This window comes from Elgaria multicarinata, chromosome 6 (genome assembly GCF_023053635.1).
Source record: "Elgaria multicarinata webbii isolate HBS135686 ecotype San Diego chromosome 6, rElgMul1.1.pri, whole genome shotgun sequence".
In the NCBI taxonomy this organism is placed as follows: domain Eukaryota; kingdom Metazoa; phylum Chordata; class Lepidosauria; order Squamata; family Anguidae; genus Elgaria; species Elgaria multicarinata.
In genome coordinates, this window is record NC_086176.1 from 107,639,673 (window position 1) to 107,660,406 (window position 20,734).

Here is a 20,734-nt window from a genome sequence, read left to right on the forward strand (position 1 = left end):
TGACTGTTAGAGCAGTACGACAATGGAACCAGTTACCTAGGGAGGTGGTGGGCTCTCCCACACTAGAGGCATTCAAGAGGCAGCTGGACAAGCATCTGTCAGGGATGCTTTTGGGTGGATTCCTGCATTGAGCAGGGGGTTGGACTCGATGGCCTTGTAGGCCCCTTCTAACTCTGCTATTCTATGAAGAACCTCGATGGTGGGTCTTCCCTGTAGCAACACCCACCCTCTGGAAAACCCTCCCTTGTGCGGTTCGGGAGGCGGAAAACATAACATCCTTTCAATGCCTCCTGAAAACGTATTTTTTCACACAGGCTTTCCCTGGACTTTATCTTGCCGTTTTTTAAAAAAACAAACCAAAAACTTTAAACATTTTAAATTTATTTGATACGTGCTACAGTTTATGGTTTTAATTGTGCGCTGCCCAGAGAGCCTCAGCTAATGGGCAGTATAAAAATGTAATAAATAAATGCATAGCCTCAGGTAGAGTTTGATAAAGGAAGGCTCACTGGACGATGCCTCCTCCGCCCCAGAACCCCTCCTCTGAGCCAGGAGAGGGATCAAGGCTAGAGAACGTGACACCAGGGGTCCCTGCCACGAAGCCACACAGCCACTCTCCTAAAGACCAGGTGAAGGAGGCCAACTGAGCGTGGCTTCCAAAGGGCTCCCAAAATCACCCTGCAACCAGCAATGAGCACATCGTTAAGGAGAAGCTTAATTTGCCCAATTAACCTTAGAGATGCATGTTCAGCTTTCCTTAGACCTTCGAATTGGTTTGGAAAGTTGCTCTTTTTAAAATGTTGACGACCGCGCAAAACTATCCCCCATAATGCGTGCAAGAGCTTTTTTGCATCCCCTGATCACATTTCTCATCACGGCAAAGCTGTAACAGGTAGATCGCCAAGTCGCTCCAAATGACAGCCCAGATAAGATGTGACGGCCAGGAGTGCCTACTATCAGCTTCGGCTGATTCGCCAGCTGCGCCCCTTCCTAGAGTCGGAAGACCTAAAGACGGTAGTGCACGCGCTGGTAACTTTGAGGCTCGACTTTGCAATGCACTCTACATAGGGCTACCTTTGTGCCTAGTCCGGAAACTTCAACTAGTTCAAAATATGGCAGCCAGGTTGGTCACTGGTACACCTAGGGGTGACCACATTACACTAGTCTTAAAATCTCTTCACTGCTGCCAATTAGTTGCCAGGCGAAGTATAAAGTGTTGGTCATTACCTTTAAAGCCCTACATGGTTTGGGTCCGGGCTACCTGCAGGATCGCTTTCTCCCGTACAATCCGCCCCACACACTCAGGTCCTCTGGGAAGAATTTACTCCAGCCAACAAAAACAAGGCTGATAACTATTACTCAGAGGACCTTTCCTTCTGCCGTTCTCCCAGTTTGTGGAATGGCTTGAGATTCGTCAACTTAACAGTCTTCCAGAATTTAAGTAAGCCATAAAGACTGATCTCTTCCGGCAGGCCTCCCCAGTTGAATTTTAAGATGCCTTTTTTAATGGTGTGCTGCTTTTAATGATGCACTGGTTTAAAACATTTGAATTAGTTGTATTTTATGGTGTTTTTATTTGTGTTGTACCCCGCCTTGGTCCAGAGGGAAAGGCGGGTAACATATTTTTTTATTATTATTATTATTATTATTATTATTATTATTATTATTATTATTATTATTATTATTATTATTTTGCTCTCCTGGCTGCGCAACTCACCTCTCCTGCGCCGAGGAACAAGATCTGGTGCTCTGAGATTGGTTTACCGGTAACTTTCTGGGCTGCCAACAACCCGGCTAACGCCACCGAAGCGGTTCCTACGTTAAGGAAACAAAACCTCGTTGAACAGGGCTGAAAAGATGCATACAGAAAGTCACGTTCAGCCAAACGGGGTTGCGGATTTGTGCTTAGAAGCCCAAAGGGAATCATTTACCTTGTATATCGTCATTGAAGGTGCAATATTTTTCTCTGTATTTCCTCAAAAAGCGGAAAGCGTTATGGTTGCCAAAGTCTTCGAACTGAATGAGGGTGTTTTGGCCATACCTAGAGGATGAGGCAAGAAATAGAACGTGAACCTGCTGTGCTGCAAAAAATATATATGTTTATTTTAATGCTCTCTGCATGCAGCTGCATCATTGCCCTTGGAGCAACTCAAGGGCCAAAAGCGAGCGCGGCACCAACTCCACGGTTCTTATGTCATAACACGGGCTTGGAAACAGTCACTTCCTGATCGCCTGTGGCAAGGAAGAATCCCCTGCAGGCAACCAGGCAAGAAAAATTCTGTACATCATAAGGGCTCCGATGTTAATTCAACTGAAGTCCCATTCCATGAAATGAAATGAAATCTTTATTGCTGAAAGCGATAAGCCATCACAATTCGACATAATAAAAACAAGTAAAACGATAAGCTAAAATAGGTAAGTTAAAAACAGATAATATAGAGTAAAATGAAAATAATGAACACAAATGAGATACAAAGATAAAAATCACATCAACATACATTAAGAACTCGCGAGTGGGGAACTATTTATTTATTTATTACATTTTTATATCGCCCAATAGCCGAAGCTCTCTGGGCGGTTCACAAAAATTAAAACCATAATAATGTTGAGTCCTGGAATGGACTCTGTTTTTATCTTTTCCTTTATTTCTGTAATGTCCTGCAAATCCTGGAAGAAGTGAGGAGTCAGCAGAAGACAATCACTTAAAGGTCAACTTTGCAGGTGGACAGTTATTGAATTATTGGACTATTGCATAGTGTCATTTTTCTATGATTGCCAATTAGTGGTTGCATCATTTGTACAGAGCTGTCTATAAAAGAGTGTTTTGAACCATTGTTAATATCTCTTCTCATCACCACTCTCATCGTTGTGAACCTTGATGTAAGCTGTATTTCTGTGACCATGTGTGAGTATTAATTTGTACATTGTTTTGCCATAACTAAACTATATCTGTCAGTAAAGGATTTATTTTTATAACCACAAAGAATCCTTGCCTTACATTACTGGCCTTTGCTGCGTCCTGACCAAGAGCCGTTGTATACTCTGCTATTCACTAGTACTGTCTGTAACTTACAGCACGTTTAAGTACAGTGATTACCCGACAAATAAGTAGATCCGTACGTATACCGGAACGAAACCTCCAGCTCACCATTAAGAAACTTGTTGGAAGTTTTAGTGCCTAGCACTCAACTTACTTGCAGCTAAGGCAAATTTTGCAACCAGATCAGTAATAAATACATTATTGCCAACCAGCAATATACAGATTTGCTCAAGGGAAGATCGTTCAGAAAGAGAACGAAGAATGTAATCAAGAATTTTTTGTCTAGGGGTTGTATATATAGGGCATCGCAACAGATAATGTTGAATGTCCTCCACTTCCCCATACTCACAGATATAGAGTCTCTGGTGCACCGGGGTGTTATTAAATCTTCCCTTTAAATAGGAAGAGAGCATAGACTGAAAGTGCAAAGCTGTGAATGCTTTTCGGAGCGGAGCCAAGGTGAGGTTGATAAAGTATTGCTCCAACCCAAAAGATGTTTTAAATAGAGGGTACATGGAGGAATATGCCATTTGGGAAAGTAAATGAAGGTCTCACCATTTGGAGTTCCATTCCTTTCAATAGATTTGCTCTAAGTCGAAGAGGAATCCACCCTCAAAGGTGGCTTAAAAATAATTTAAAATAAATGAATACGACGAACATCGGGTGCAACCTCGAGTTCTCCTGTCAGGCACTGGGACTCGTGATCATATGGCCTCTTGGCCCCCTCCCTTGTCTGTCCACAAACTCTTCTGTTCCTAGAGTGTGTAGTTCTGCTCCAAGCCCTCAACCCAGGACTTTCCCCCCTCTATCATTTAGAATAGACTTCTCTCGTATGTACGGTACTCTCACTGCCAGGATGTTTTTAAGCATCCTTCTGCAACTCATCAACACACCAACCTTGTGAACTAATTTAAATCCCTGCTCATAGGGTAGCTTTAGGCAAGCCATAGTCTCTCCATCTATGTCTCCTGTTGTGTAATACAAGTGACCTTCATAGCAGCCTGCCTCGCAGGGACATTGCAAATTTATTTCTTCACTTAATTTATATCCCGCCTTACTTCCCAAAAAATGGTGCTCAAGGTGGTTAACAATAAAACTGCTTTAACGTGGATTCCTACATTGAGCAGGGGGTTGGACTCGATGGCCTTATAGGCCCCTTCCAACTCTACTATTCTGTGATTCTATGAAATACAGGTTAGCAGAAATTGTGTGTGAGAGAAGCACTATCAGCGCTTGGAATTTATACAGCACTTTTCTTAAGAAGTGCTTTTATATTGTATGATTCATACATGAAAGTGCTTTTTATATTGTATTTTGTATTTGTATTTTTAACTTGTTGGTTGTTTTATGATGATTTTAATTTTTGTGAACCGCCCAGAGAGCTTCGGCTATTGGGCGGTATAAAAATGTAATAAATAAATAAATAAATAAATTAAGAATGTATTTATCCATTATATTTATATACCGCCCAACTAGTAGATGCTTTCGGGGTGATTTACAATCACTATTATATTACTTCTAAGTCTGACCCCTTTAGCAACTAAACCCAGAAAGTATCACTTCTTGACTCGTACAAATTCTGTGCACATTTATTTTGGGGGCACGATCAATTCAGGATTTATACCTGCCTACAATGGCTTCCATGAACTCATCAATGAGGTCATCGTACAGCTGTGATCGATCTCGTTTCTGGTAAAGTCCCATATAAAATGAGTCCTGCAAGAGAGTCTAGGAAAAATAAACGAAGCCGTTAAATCAATATGCAATGTACTATGCTATAAAGGGTTTACCTATCTTGCGCAGTTCCAAGGAAACATGTCCACATAATCCTCTTAGTTGAATATTATGCATGTAATTGCTTTTCAAAACAACAATAATCTAAGGATTCTACAGGGGAAGGGTGGGGCGAACTTTCATTGAACAGAGAAGCAAATAAGGAACGGGTCGTGTTACATCTGTACAGGCTCTGAAAAGGGGTCAAAAGATATACTTGGGGGGGGTACAATCCTATGCCTGTTTAGACTGGAAAAAAGCCTACAACTACCAGCATGCCCCAACCAGCCATGCTGGTCAGAGCATGCTGGGAGTTTTAGGCCTTTTTTCTAGGGCTGTGCAAACCTTGGATTCGGATATCCGAGGCACGGAGGCCATTTTATGATGGATCTGCCATTTTCTCGCATAGTCCTAGGCCGCTGTACAGTCAACAACTCCCAGGATGCAGTGCCTGGAAGGACTGAACTTACCAAAGCCCAGCAACAGGGGCCATACGTGTCCTCGATGCCACCATTGCCCGCTCCTCGACGCAATTGTGTCCTTCTTCCTGGTTCCTCGGCGCAATTGCTTCCTTCTTCCCGGCACCTGGAGTGATTAGATGCTTCCAGATTGTGTCAGGAAGGACGCAATCGCATCAGGAAGAAGGACGCGACCCCACCAAGGAGCGGGCAATGGTGGCGCCGAGGACACGTATGCTCTCTGTTCCCGGGCCCCAGTAAATACAGCCCTCCCAGACACTCCATGCTGGGAGTTTTAGGACAATTCCTAGCTGGCTTTGGCCACCAAGCCAAACTTGTGTTCCCTGCCTCTGTAGGTTTGCTTAGCCAGGGCAATGTGGGTGCCATAGCGAAGCAAGGCAGTTTCCCATCGAGCCCCTACTCTGCCAGAATATATCCAGTTGTCGAAGAATGCACTCGTGTTACATCTCAATTCAGCAATGAACACGATGGGACGAGGAAGTGCCAAATCATAACTTGGGTGGGGAGAACCACGTTGTAACTTACCTGATTGTCAGTGCCGACATCGATACACACAGGTAGGCACTTATCGGGATGTATTCCAGCACATGCGGTATATAAACAGAGTTTGCCCACAGGAATCCCCATTCCATACACACCCAGATCCCCAAGACCCAAGATCCGTTCTCCGTCCGTGACGACGACAGCCTGGAAAGTACAAGTGGGGATTTTACTTTCGTCAGACATCACTCTTGAATCAATTTATTGCCTGTCCCCCGAGAATCTTGGGATCTGCAGTTCAGTTTGGGTGCGAGAAACAGTTTCAGAGGGCTCAGTATTCTGACCAAACTACAGCTCCCAGAATTCATTGGGCAGGAGAAACCATAACAGAAACTAATATAAATCCGATAAGTGTTTGTATCGTACATATGCTGTTTGGCCTTTGACAACCCTGTGCTGCACTTTCTGGGACATAGCAATGTATCTCGGGATTAGAGAGATGTTCTTTGCATGGACCTTAGCTATTCAAATCCCCTCTCATGCACCTGGAAAGCCATGTCTCCATTCCCCAGTAAATTCACAGAGGTGTGTAAAAGAGATGGGATCTCACATTATAGAAAGTTCTGCTAATGTAGGAGGGGAAGAAGACAGAGAATGCAGAACATTTGTCCAAATGAACACAACAAGTCTCACAAAATGGTTACCATCTGTTTTTATGAGGTTTTAACTCAGAAGTACAGCACTTAAGTTGGGAAAGTCATGAGATGGGGTGATGGTACAGACTTCACAAGGCATTCATGGTTCTTGAATGGTACAAATCCCAAAGTACAAGGACAGCCCAAGTATTTATCCATCCACCCCTGAAGCTGGGAAAACACACACATGGACAAGGAAGAGGAGACAGAGACAGAAAGCAGTACCTTTACATCATTCTCTGGCCAGTTGTTCACAATTGATCTAATATGTCCCCTATCTGTTATGGCAATGAACAACCCTCTGCAAAAATAAATAAATATCAAAATAGAAATACATTCAGCATTGAAACATTGAAACTATCCCTTTACTTTGCAAAGGACAGCTCAGATCAGCACAACACATCTCTATCTAAATAATTGTTTTTTTAAAAAAATGAATACAGTACTTGAACGCAGCACAATGAACATGAGATAAGATCTCTGAAAGATGCCATTATTAAAAGCTTATGGAGTTTTGGAAAATGCAAAATTAATCTAATCTTAACATTTACACCAGCTTCATTTTATCCCATCAAATACAGATTGAAACAATTCCATAAACCAGCATCAAAGCTGACAATAGTACTTAAGGGCTCAGTTCAGTCAACACGTTAGTTAATACAGTGTGAAAACTCCACTCAATGGTTGAGTTTTTAGGAGGTACTCCCCACACAACATGTTCATAGAATCGTAGAATAGCAGAGTTGGAAGGGGCCTATGAGGCCATCAAATCCAACCCCCTAGTCAGTGCAGGAATCCACCCTAAAGCATCCCTGACAGATGGTTGTCCCGCTGCCTCTTGAAGGCCTCTAGTGTGGGAGAGCCCACAACCTCCCTAGGTAACTGGTTCCACTGTCGTACTGCTCTAACAGTCAGGAAGTTTTTCCTGATGTCCAGATGGAATCTGGCTTCCTGTAACTTCAGCCCGTTATTCTGTGTCCTGCATTTACTCAACTCCACGGTAGCCCATGTGTGACTGTGGACTACCGTGGAGTTCAGTAAAATCCATCGTGATGTTTGATTGATAGTTGCTCCGCCCTCTCTCCCCACCAGTCCTCCTGATGGTATCCCATCAGCCATTGCTGCAAAAAACCCAATCCTGGTGGCTCTCCTAGAGCAGCACTCACTCCTTTCACCACTCTTGCCAGGAAACTCTGTAGCCAGTGGGAAAAGTCAACTCAACGCAGCGAAAAACTCCACAGAACCCTCCGCACACCATGCAACACAACAGTTGTGCAGGAACTCTCCTCTGCACGGCATGGATATTCAGTATGAAGTGTTTTCCCAAAAAACCTCCACCATGGGGTGGAGTTTTCCCACCGGACAACCCATTTCTCAACAGTGGTGTAAAAACTCCACCGTCGAGTTCTAAAACCATTATTGAGAAATGTGTTTTCTGAACTGAGCCAAGGTATGGATCAAGGAGATAAAGATGAGCAAAGAGAGAAAGATGAGAGAGAAAACTCTTCTTCATACTAATTCTGTGTGAACAGAAATTCACAGTGGTACAAAATGCTAGGGTAGAGGTTTTTAATTTATAAGATGTTTTTTAAAAAATGATCACCCAACACCGCACTGGAGAACAATGCAAATGTCTCAAAATGTTTAATTTCATATGTTTACAATTTATTCAATTAACTATATTGTACTGCAATTATCATAAATAGTATCTACATTGTGGCAGTGAAACTGACCAATTGGCTCAGCTGGCTTGATTGTGCATAAAACATTATGAGCAGCCAATCTGGTCAAGAAACAAAGCCATAGTAATGTTTACAGTACGTGATCTGTGAGGGAAGGCAAAGTTGTCAGTTTGGCTTGGTTGACTCTGGTCCCTAAGAATAGGAGCTGGGTGGGGAGAGTGGAGGAGTGAAAATTGATCCCTTTGGTAAGAAAGCTCAAAAGGATGGAGGCTCAAGGAAAGGTACAAAGAACTTCATTTAGAATAGTTGTACACTGCTGCTTCTCAGCTTCACAACTCCCAGGAATGCAAAGAGTTGGCAATGGATTGCAAAACAGAAACCCAGGCCCTTTCTACACCTAAGGATTATCCCAGGAAAATAGAGGGATCATCCTTGCATACTGCCTGGATCCCCTGTGTGTCATTTGCATGCACAGGGATGATCCCGGGACGATCCTGGGGGAAAAGGCAGGTGTAGAAACGGCCCTAAAGAAAGAGTAGGTGAAGGAGAAGAACTTTCAAGGGAAACGGTAGAAAAGGCCAGAAAGAGAGGCAAAGAAGGGAGCAGCAGAAGCTAAATTTGAGTCATGAATTGGACAAAGTTAGTCAATCCTTTTGCTGCAGGTTGATTTACATAATGTAATCAAAGCACATGGTACTTTATCAAGTAATGTAAGCAAAAAAGACAACAGCAGCTTATCCGCTTTTGTGTTTCCAAAGTGAGACCAGCTGTAATTCTAATGTGTTTCGCTGATAAATGCATTAAACAATTCTTATAAAGTTGCCCTTACTTTGGCCTCCTAAAGATATGTCCGTACTGGGAACATGCTAGGCCTACTGTCGGTGTATAAACTATCGGCATTAACTGCTCAATGTCATCTTGCAACACCCTGTAGAATAACTTCTCGTTCCTTTCCTGCATCCCCATTACATAGATGTATCTGTAAACAAAGCAGCAGAGAAGCAAAATTAGTTCTTTTAATGTGTATTTGCCTGCTACTAAAGAAAACTCAGAAGATAAAATAAAGCAGCAAACTTATTTTCATTATTCATTCATTCACTCATTCATTTTTATTTGTGCCCTGCTTTTCCATTAAAAAAACAAAGCCCAAGGCAACTAACAATCATAAGTAATTTAAAAAATAGTAATATAATAAACATTTGGTTAAAACAATAATAAGCAAAATACATTAAAAACCTACCTGCAGTCTTAATTTTTTTTTAATTCATACATTAAAATCCAACGTAACAGCTTGACAATCAATTTGTCATGGTCTATTCACTAATGCTAATTTTCTGGTTGGATGTTTAAGATAGCAGAGTATGCTTTTGGAGAGGTAACCATAGAGTCATCCCTGCCTTTAAATACAGGCACATTTGGAGAATACAAACAACAATAACAACCCCCAAGCATAAATATATAGTGTGTCAAGCTATGTCTATGAGTAGATTAAAGTATACACACAGGTGCCAAATAACCATGGCCCCATTCAGAAGACACCTTAAACCATGGCTTTAACCACAGTGGTTAAGCCAGAAAGCCAGGCCGTGTTCAGAAGACACCTTAAACCACGGCTTTAACCTTGGTGAATAAAGCAAAAGGCCTTATTCACCGTGGTTAAAGCCATGGTTTAAGGTGTCTTCTGAACGGGCCCAATGTCTCATAACAACGGTCGTTTAAGAACTGGTTTAACTTTGATTGGAATTAGTCACCTCTGATGGTCCTTGTAGAAAATGAGGCAGGTGACAAGAAGTATTTTTAAAAACGGAATGCACAGTCTAATCGATGTGTTCAGTATGATAGCTATGCAAATTGAAAAATGTATGTAATGATTTTTGCATTTAAGTGTCAGTTGTGAAAACGACCTTGATCTGAAGCCAGGACACAATGCACACTTACTTGGAAGTAAACCCTGGGAACTCAGTGGGAGTTGTTTCCAAGATAACAAGCCCTGGATCAGGCTATATAAATCTACTTATGGGGGGTGGGGGGAATGAATGGGAATCGGCTTAGTCACCCTTTGCCCAAGAGATATAGCGCTTCCTTGGTGGTTATTCTCTTACGCAGAACATTGTTTTATGGACAGATTATCTTTCTGTTATTACCTAGATTCAAGGTGACTATTTATTAACACTCCGGTCAGTCATTACCCTTACATTTGTATGAGAAAAAGAAACGATGAAAGAAAGATTGCTCTGACTGGCAGAGACCATTTACAAGGATCAGAGCCACAAAGAACACATTGGGAATTTTTGGGAAAACAGGACCGAGTTCAAAGACAATCTAGAGCCAAGCAGCCACCAGAGGAGATATCCTTAGCAGCAGGTGCTTCAGTGCCATCCCTATGTTGTCGTATTTGGCATTGCTGAGTGATATCAATTCAGTGACTGCTTTTTTTTTTTTTTAAGGGTCAATTCAATTCAATGAACTGACTCCCCACCCCACCCACGCCAGCAGATTTGGGGCATCTTGTATCGGTCTTGTGAACGCCCTGACAAGCATCCAAATCGCAACCGGAATAACATCTCATCCGCATTTGGGAGCATGCATGACGAAAGAGCCAAGGGTCTGCCGGCGGACGCTTACTTTTCCAAAGGGTCGGTCATTTTGGCCACGTTCTTATGGAAACGCAAGGCTTGGATGTCTTGCGTCTCTATCTTCGGAGGCAGAAGCCCCTGCAACCCGAGCATCTGCCGTTCTTTTAATGTAAAAGCCATTCCCTGGGGACAGACAGCAAGAGCACATGTTAAAACACGTTAAGCCAGGGCATAAAGCCTCATAGGGCTTTATTTCCCCGATCACTGTGGTTGCCTTCCTCTGAATCCCCTCCAGCTTGTCAGCATCGTTCTTGAAGTGTGGAGCCCAGAACTGGATGCAATACTCAAGATGAGGCCGAATAGAGGGGAACCAGGACCTCGCGTGATTTGGAAGCTATACTTCTATTAATGCAGCCCAAAACAGCATTTGCATTTTTTGCAGCCACATCATACTGTTGGCTCATATTCAGCTTTTCTCTTTTCCCAGGCATTTAAGCAAGATGAGATGAGCTTCACAGAGACTGAAAGAACTGGGCATGTTTAGCCTGGAGAAGAGAAAATTGAGGGGAGACATGATAGCACTCTTCAAATACTTGAAAGGTTGTCACACAGAGGAGGGCCAGGATCTCTTCTCGATCCTCCCAGAGTGCAGGACACGGAATAACGGGCTCAAGTTAAAGGAAGCCAGATTCCAGATGGACATCAGGAAAAACTTCCTGACTGTTAGAGCAGTACGACAATGGAATCAGTTGCCAGGTGAGGTTGTGGCCTCTCCCACACTAGAGGCCTTCAAGAGGCAGCTGGACAACTCTCTGTCAGGGATGCTTTAGGGTGGATTCCTGCATTGAGCAGGGGGTTGGACTCGATGGCCTTGTAGGCCCCTTCCAACTCTGCTATTCTATGATTCTATGATCCTAGATCTGTTTTTAAAGTTTATAGTTGTTTTGAATGTATGTTTCTGTATGTTTGTTTTTGTAGTTTTAAATTTTGTATATTGTTTTTAAGTGTTTTAATCTTATGTAAATTGCCCCTTGAGCTTTGGCTATGGGGCGGTATAGAAATATTTATTTATTTATTTATTTATTTATTACATTTATATACTGCCCCATAGCCAAAGCTCTCTGGGTGGTTTTTAACTTTACAAAAGTTAAAAACAGTGAACATTAAGAATTATACAAAATTTAAAACCATCAAAAGTATAAAAACAACAATATCCATTTAAAAACAACAGTTCTGGGGTCCCTTAAAAACAAACTAGCTCAGCATATGTTGTTAAGTGCTGTTAAATGCCTGGGAAAAGAGAAAAGTCTTGACCTGGCACCGAAAAGATGACAATGCTGGCACCAGGATAAAGCCTAGTCTAGCTAAGATCTCAGTGAGCCCAACATCTTTTTAGTTAACCGCGCTCTTCATTTCCCTTAACTGTAACCTGCTGGAGCGGGAGAGAGAATAAAACGTTAAGGCCTCCGTGAAGCGATGATGCCTTTCTCCGGTCTTAGTTGTGTTCAGTCTCTTCAGAGATCCAAGCGTGCTCGGGGGCTCTCCGTTTTCAGAAGATTTAACCTTCAACATGCTAGGTGAGAGCTTATCCAGGGGCTCAGTGGATTTGTGCTTCAGAAACAGACATTCAAATATGGTCACTGAAAGGGGCAGGCACTCGTGAGGGAAAGTTTGTGTGAGGAAAGGTTTGTAAGACCATGCTGCCTTATATGAATCATCCCCAAGCTGGGGAAGGCTGCCCTGTATAATCCCATTTTTATCCAGACCTTCCCCACCTCCCAACCCGCCTCTCAGCCTCGGCAGCTCCCCACAGTGACATCTATCTGCCCTGACTTTCACTCAGCCGTCTTAATCCTCTTATGACTGTGCTTCAATCAAAACAAGTGCCTGGTTGAACAATAAACCCGACAGTGACCTTGGGGTTCACAGCAACTATGGTTGTGTCACGAGAATCACTCCTTATTTTTCCTGTCAGAGGAATCTTCTTTCAGGGAGGGGAGACAGAACCAGCCTGTCAAAGCTTTATCCTTTATTTATTTACCATATTCACATTCTGCTCCACATCCAAAAGATTTCAGAGCCGTGAACAACAGATAGGATAAAAGAATAATAAGAACACCATATTAAAAGATGACTATTTTTTAAAAGAAGCAGAGTTCTGATAAAACCTGAGTTCTGGTAAAACTGCGACGGGTCACTCAACAAAAGCTTCCTGAAACAACTTTTGTAAACCGCCCAGAGAGCTTCAGCTATGGGGCGGTATATAAATTTAATAAATTAATAATAAAAAGAAACGACACAATGTTGGCACCTGCCTGACCTGCAAAGGCAGGGAATTCCATAGGAAGGGGGGCCACCACACTGAAGGCTCTTCTCCTGGTGGACCCCAACTGGACCATAGGTCCGTGTGGAACCACCAGGAATATGCCTAGTAATGGATGTGATCAATTGTGTGTATGTGTTGTAAGGTAACTATGAGAAGTGGAATGTATTCTTGGAAATGGGGGAGGGAAGGTTGCCACAAGTGGGATGGTTAAGTATTAGCTTAGCAGGAATACCTTCATTAAGGTGTTACTAGTGTCAATGGTAAACCTGGCTACATTGAAACGAATAGGAGTAATGGTATGACCTGGCCCGAAATTTAGGATGAGGTCATCAAAATAGAGATTGATTGATTGATTGATTGATTGCATTTCTGTACTGCCCAATAGCTAAATCTCTCTTATAAAAGGCAGGGGTTTGATCTAATGGCCCAGAGAGATCCTGGGAGAACCAAAAGCCTGCTAAACATAATTACTTAGCCTGTGTCAACCATGCTTGCCAGATAGGTAACTATTAAGTTCTCAATGATGACTGTTTTGTTAGTTTAGAGGAACAGAACTTTAATTTTTACTAAAGAACATGCTAGCTACTATTTCTATTATGCTTCCAATCATCTTATTAATCATATATTATCTTAATGGCATTACATCTAGTAATGTGTTTTGCTCATTTCATCATTTCAAAGTTTTGTTATTCTTTAATACTGTTTGAGTAATAAATGTATATTTTGTGGCACTACTTTGGGCCTGTTCAGACGACACGCTAAGCCATGGTTAGGCCGCTAACCCTGTTGCAGCAAATGGTTGGTGAGTGTGTTTAAACCATGATTGCACAGTCACCAGGGTTAGGAATGGTTCACATGACACGCTAAGCCATGTTTAGCTCAAAATGCTTCACCACCGTGGCTTAGCGTGTCATCTGAACAGGGTCATAATGGGTTGTGGTCCGGAGCCGAATAACACAAAGTTCTCCTTCCAGCCCTCAGCCTGCCCAGGCAAGGTTTTAATCCCAGCCAAACTGATAACTTTCCCTTCTTTCTGGTAGAGCTAACTTGATGTTAAAGTCATAAGTTCTGCATTGGCCACAGTCTTAAGTTGGAGTGTAGGAAGAGGTTGCTAGATGAACTGATTCCTTCTCATAGAAACTTTTACTATAGTTATCATGAACTGCTTAGAGAGCATCTGTTATTGGCCAGTATACAAATGAAATGAAATAAATGCAGCTACAAACCACATCGTCCCCTGATCAACTAGGAACATAGGAATCTGCCATACACCGAGTTAACTCCTTTGTTCATCAAGTCCAGAATCGATGATACTGACTGGTGGTGTTTCTCCGGGATTTCAGGCATGAGTTTTTCCAGCCCTACCTGGAGATGTTAGGGATTGATGTGCTCTGTCAATGAGCTATGGCCCCTCCCTGAACATCCCATGACATCACAGCAGCTCAGCCAATCAGAGACTTCACCACCAACACAACACATTACTCACTACCATTATTAAATTGGTATACTATTACAGAAGGGGGAATCTGTTACAATTCTCCACATTACCTTCTTTGGCACTGCTTCGAGTCTGAACATGAGAAGCCCATGTTCTAATAGTAGTTTTCAGGCCTGGCTTTTACTTATTCAAGGTGCAACGTGCAAAACATCCATGCGACTAACCTTATTTGTTCTGGGGTTCAGCATCAAGAGTTTGCCTTTTTCTTTTGTATGTACGCCACGGCATGCTAATACACAGGGAGCAGCAGCTATTCTTAATCGGGAGAACATTTTGAAGAGTTTGCCTAAAAAAACAAAAGGGAAGGGAAAAGGTCATATTACACACACACTAAGCTCCTCGTTCCATTCTGGCAACAGGCAGAGATACAAGCAGATCATTATGGGATGGCAAGATTTTCTCATTCTGCTTCAATCAGATGTAGCCTTAAACCTCCCCCGCAAAAAACAACTCCTGACTACAAGGAAAACATGAACACATCTTCGAAGAATATGAATGACTCAACAGAAGAAGAAAAAGTCACCATTAGTGTTATTTTTATTTTATTATTTATTATTACATTTATATTCTGCCTTTTCTCCTCTTGGGAGGAACCCAAGGCAACTTACAGAGTCCTTCTCCTCTCCATTTTATGAACCCAACAACCCTGTGAGGTAGGCTAGGCTGAGAGTCAGGGTGAGGCCCAAAGCTGCCCAGTGAGCTTCATGACCGAGTGGAGACTAGAACTCAGAACTTCTGAGTCCCAGTGCAACACTCTAGTCCTTACATGACACTGGCTCTACTCCTTTTCTCTTGATGATATTTACCTGTGTACACGGCATCTCTGGCATTTTATGAACCCATAAAAGTTTGCACTAACTGGTGGGAAGTTTGCACATCAATAGGTGCAAAATGCAGTCTCTGGGTCAGTAGTGGAGATTGCAAATTAATTCTGGCAGCCAGAGGGAAAGCCTTCACCCTGTCACAGGTGACATTTGTTAAAAAGCTGTTGCTAACTCAGGGAAGCAGAGTACACCATTTTCCAAACAGTGCCATGCTGCCTCTTGTGCTGGGTTGCCACACCAGCGCTGTGCCTCAGAAGAAAGTAGTAGTAGTTTTGTTTATTGTTGTAACTGCAGGTCATAGCACAGTTAATCAAAACATGCACTGAAAATAATTATCTATTTAGTACATTTATATCCCACCTATTTTCCTCCAAGGAACCCAAGGCGGCGTACATAATCCTCCTTCTCCTCTTCATTTTATCCTCACAACAACAACCCTGTGAGGTAGGTTGGACTGAGAGATGTGACTGGCCTAAAGTCACCCAGTGAGCTTCCAAGGCTGAGTGGGGACTAGAACCCAGATCTCCCGACTCCCAGTCCAACACTCCAGCCATTACACCACCCCGGCTCTCCAGTAATACACGACATATACGTTGTACACAAAACAACAGCAATTAGTTACTACAATGCAAATAAAATAAAATAAAAACTGAATGTCTGACTGTTACAGCTATAATGAGAACAATCCAGATACTAAAACTAATCTGAAATTACAGATGGTCTGACAGGCTTAGTAGATACAGTCCTCTTTCTAATTTTTAAGAGTCGGCAAAGTAAAAATGCCGACTCTGGTACGCCCCTGTAGAAGCCACACACTGGCCATCTTTCAGGTCCTAGCACGCGTGCTTACGCTCCACCTCCCCGATGGGGCAGACGAGACGGGCCGGTGGGGCGCCCTCCCCTCGGCGGCCTCGGGATCCCACGGGGCAAAGTTTGCTCTTACGGAGCAGGCGCTGTGGAAGCCAAGCTTTACTGAGTACTGACAATGGGCCTGTTCAGACAACATGCTAAACCATGGTTAGGCCGCTAACCGAGGTCTGGTGCTTTAAATCTTTATTTTTATTCTTAAATGAATTCTTCAATGTACTCATGCTCTACATATTTCAGACAGTGTCCTTCATCAGGAGCTACATATGAAATAAGTAAAACTGCCAATTAGACACACATTAACTTGAAAATGAAACATAAAATGGTTCATGGTTGAATGTGTAAAGCAAGTATAACTGACAATTAAAAATGTAAAACATTTTAGAAAAGAAACATTGAGTAGTTTGAGATTAAACGATGGACAACACCCATATGAAATAGTAAATCATCCTGATGCAAACCCTTAGCTGACATCCAACATTAGAAACAAAACATTTGCCCATTAGCCTGAAATCCCAACAAATGAACTGACCTGAAGAAGGAAAAAGAAAAAGGAGGAGAAAAACATTAAACGGTAGTTTCGCGGGTCCAAGTTAAATAATCCAAACAATGATAAAAAATGATAAAACTTAATTAACTTTTGCAGCAAATGGTTAGTGACCGTGTTTATACCATGGTTATGTAGCCACCATGGTTAGGAATAGTTCACACGACACGCTAAGCCATAATGTTTAGCTCAAAATGCTTAACTGCCGTGGTTTAGCGTGTAGTTTGAACAGGGTCATTCTGGAACAATGTTTGACAACCGAGCCCAGCCAAAATTTGTGGCTCCCTGAACAGCATAAACGTTTGTTCCAAGTGGAAAAGGGTGTCTGCATTTGCTAAGGCCAAAGCCGGTATCAGCACCTGGTAGCCATGGGTAACTGGGTCTGTGGAGCTGGAGCACCGTGATATTTCCCATTTCCCACAATGCCCTGGAACAGCATGACACTGGGTGCTCTACTGCATTGTGGGAAATTTAGAATGGCAGATAGGGGCCCTCTAATGTAGGAGAAGGTCCACTTTATCAAGGCCCGCCTCAAATCTGAAGCCAGCCCAGTTCATTACAGACTCTAGGCCGGTTGAGACACTTGTCTAGCTGAAAATCCTTTGCCTGCAGTGAAGAAGAGATGCCTTCACCCAGCACAGTGAGATGTGCATGCTGTACACATAGGATTGCACACATATAGGCCTGTCTCTTGACTGTGCAATGAGGCCTATATGTGAATTGTGGTGTTACACACAGAACACTGCTCTATAAGTGTTTATTTATTTCATTGTATTTCACATTCCCACCTTTTCTGTAGCAGACGTCAAAGGCATCGTTCCACCGATAAACAAACATAGAGCATAAAGACTTTGAACTACCTCTGAAAGCAGCAATTAAAGCCACAATTAAATCAGGAGCACTGAAAATGAGTAGCACTAATGCCTGAGTTGGCAAACATCTTGAAAAACCAAGGGGGGGAAAAGGTTCATTTAGACCAAACACCAAAAAGTGAGCCATGTCAAGTTTCCTCGAAGAGGAAGTTTCACGGAATGGGGGCCACTCTGAAGGAAGCCCTATACCTTGATGGTTACAAGGGTGTATGCAAGAAGTGGCCCAGAGGTGCCCATCACTTAGTCAATTTGATTGTCGGCTCATAGGCAACCTTGATTCTCTTTCTGGAGAGATCCTTCTACTCCAAGTCCTCCACACATGACAGAGAACTCAGAGGTGGAGGGGTCTCTCTTGCTTTGTTCCAAAAGGGACAGAGAAACCCCACCTGTGGTACAATTGCCCAGTGAAATTTTAAATCTAATGTTATCCTTTAGTAGACTTGATGCTTCCAGCAAAGAAACCCAGGAGTGAAATGCACAGATTTATGAGCTGAGCAACTTTACAAATTAAATGAAATCATCTGGGCTGCAGGCTGCTTTTGAATAGCAGTGTACTATGGTTCAGGTTACTAATTAACTTTAGGGATAATGAAAGTTCTAGATGTTACATTATGTTAATCAATTATGAACCAGAGAGTTGGGGCAATGGTTATAAAGTATTGCCTTGAAATTGGATTCCATGGTCCCTATTATACAAGGCAAAGCTACCACCGTAAATTACATTTCCCATCCATCGCCAAGGATTTCTAAAGGCCTCTGAAGGTCCTTTGGAAAGTTTTGACAAGAATGTGGGAAACTATTGTGCCTGGCATTTTATTTTTAGCCCTCTCTGCATTCATCACTCTTGGCTGCCAAGTTTAATATGTGGGGGGGGGGACCTACATTTCTTTCTACATCCTGAATTAGACTCGCATTTGCAAATGGTTGCTGTATATGCACTTTTAAATCAATTCAATGAGAGAGAGAAAATAGTTTCCTTCTGGATCATGCCACTTCAGTGCGGCCAAGGTTATCTGTTCACTGCTTGGTGACACAAGCTTTGGAAACTTTGTTGGTATTAGAAACACAAGCAGCTTTGCACAGAGTGATTCTATACTAAATTAGGTCGCTGTGGACGAAACCCAGCCGGTGTGCTGGAACGAACTAGTTCAGAAAGAATTAATGAGCGACAGGCAGTGTAGGATCGTTAGAAGAGGATGGTATTAAACCCATTCTGTAAGAAAGACGTCAGCTGTCGGTAGAGAATTCAAACGGAAGAACTTGATGTAGGTTCCATATTTTTTTAGGACTTGTCAACAGATTAAGGGCACAATTCTATGCCTATTTAGACAGAAAAAAAGTCCTATAACTCCCAGCACGACTGGCTGGAGAATATTGGAAGTTATAGGGATTTTTCTATCTAAAGGGCATAGGATTGCACCCTAAGACTTTTGAGATGATTCACTGCTTTGATTTTAATGGACTAATGAATTAACCAAGTTATATATGCAAAGCTTCAGTAAAGCGATCGTGGGTCAGCATGAGTTTCTCCAATAGGAAGAGGTTTCCCTGGATACAGGTTGAAAAGCAACCCTAGAGAGATTTAGCAACTGCTTTGGAGTTGCACTTGAAAAGAGGGAACATCTAGGAAGCTGAGTGCACAAGCTCAAATAAGCTTGATTTTTAGATCCCAATTTGAATGCAATTATCAACACATTCTGCTTTGTGTTATTGACTGACAACCATTAGAGAAAGTTAAACATCTCCAAAGATATTTAGCCAAGATATAAAGCCAACAGAAGGCACTCCTTTCAACGAATTAATTAACCTGTCTCCAGATTAATGAACAACCTGTGGAACTGCATTGCTCTCCTATCCCATAGAGGACAGAGCAAAGTAAATGTCATCCAAGTGACACAGGACCAAGTGTGATCTAATCAGCCATTAGCATTGTCTTCCAAACTCAGTTTTTGAACTCACAATTTATAAGAAATTCCATTTAAACAATAATGTATTTGGACTCTTTGCCAACCTCCAAACTTATTTATTTACATTTTTTGTCTTTTCCAAAATGCACAAAGAGATCTAACCTTTCAATTCAACTGTTAATGTTGTACTTTGGGTGGGTGTGCTGTGGATCAGAACGTTTTAATTTTCCCCATCCCTTTAGATAAGGAATAGGCAACCTGGTGTCCTCCCAATGTTTTGGATTACAATTCCCATCAGCCAGCATGGCCAATGGTCAGACATTATGGAAGTTGTCATCCAAATCATCTAGAGGGTACCAGGGATAGCATTCAACTGTTGTCATTCCATGAGCTCAAATGATGTTGTGCTAGCGGAACCTAGGTTCCAAGCTATGCAAGGCGAGAATCCAAATAAAATTCTCCATGCACCAGCCCTTCCTCAGAGAGAGAGAGAGAGAGAGAGAGACCATGTGTGAATGGGGAAAGAATGTGTATGTGGGGAAGAGGGACTCATCTGTCCAAGGGGCACTCACCCAACTCAGGGGCAAAACGGTTGCCGCCCCCACCACCCAATAGATGATATTTCTGATGGAATTTGAGGCAGCTAGTTCTGCAGTAGTTCAACATATTTAATTGCAAGGGATCCTCTAGCACAGTGGTTCCCAAACTTTTTCAGGTAACCACCCCCTTGGTTCCACAAACTCATGCCCAGTGCCCCCTACTCTACACTATAAAAATCATTATTCAGAATAGCAGTTTTCGACGACCCACTAAGGAAGATAATAACAATAAAATTCAAAACAGTAACAATTGAATATTTATTCAAAATCCAATTACATCTTTTCCCTCCCTTGGCAATCCTGGGGCGGGTGCCTCCCATTCAAAGGGGCCACGCTCCTCTGGATCCTGCTGGTCTGGGCGCCTGGGCTGAACAGCGGCAGTGGCTGGGCAGAAGAGCTGAGAATGAAAAAGGGGCCATGTAGCACGCGGTTCCTTTAAATGGGAAGCACCCGCCGCAGGCTTGTCCAGGGAGGAAGGGAAAAGAGAGCGAACGCCTCTGTTTTGCAGCCGGCGTGGCAGGGCACACCAAGCAGGGTATGTCTCTTCATTAGCATTTTGGTGCTTTTGA

At 42.6% G+C, this 20,734-nt stretch overlaps 1 protein-coding gene across 1 annotated transcript in view; it reads right to left on the minus strand.

The window, feature by feature from the left end:
• ME2 (malic enzyme 2) overlaps nucleotides 1–20,734 on the minus strand; it is a 46,256-nt gene that overhangs the window by 10,831 nt on the left and 14,691 nt on the right. Inside the window, exons 2-9 of the mRNA XM_063128702.1 lie at nucleotides 14,714–14,835; nucleotides 10,775–10,908; nucleotides 8,979–9,128; nucleotides 6,693–6,768; nucleotides 5,818–5,979; nucleotides 4,665–4,768; nucleotides 1,932–2,041; nucleotides 1,718–1,815 (exon numbers count right to left, since the gene is read on the minus strand). Of these exons, the coding sequence (XP_062984772.1) occupies nucleotides 1,718–1,815; nucleotides 1,932–2,041; nucleotides 4,665–4,768; nucleotides 5,818–5,979; nucleotides 6,693–6,768; nucleotides 8,979–9,128; nucleotides 10,775–10,908; nucleotides 14,714–14,821 (942 nt within the window). The 5' untranslated portion in view covers nucleotides 14,822–14,835. The remainder of the gene's footprint in view (nucleotides 1–1,717; nucleotides 1,816–1,931; nucleotides 2,042–4,664; nucleotides 4,769–5,817; nucleotides 5,980–6,692; nucleotides 6,769–8,978; nucleotides 9,129–10,774; nucleotides 10,909–14,713; nucleotides 14,836–20,734) is intronic.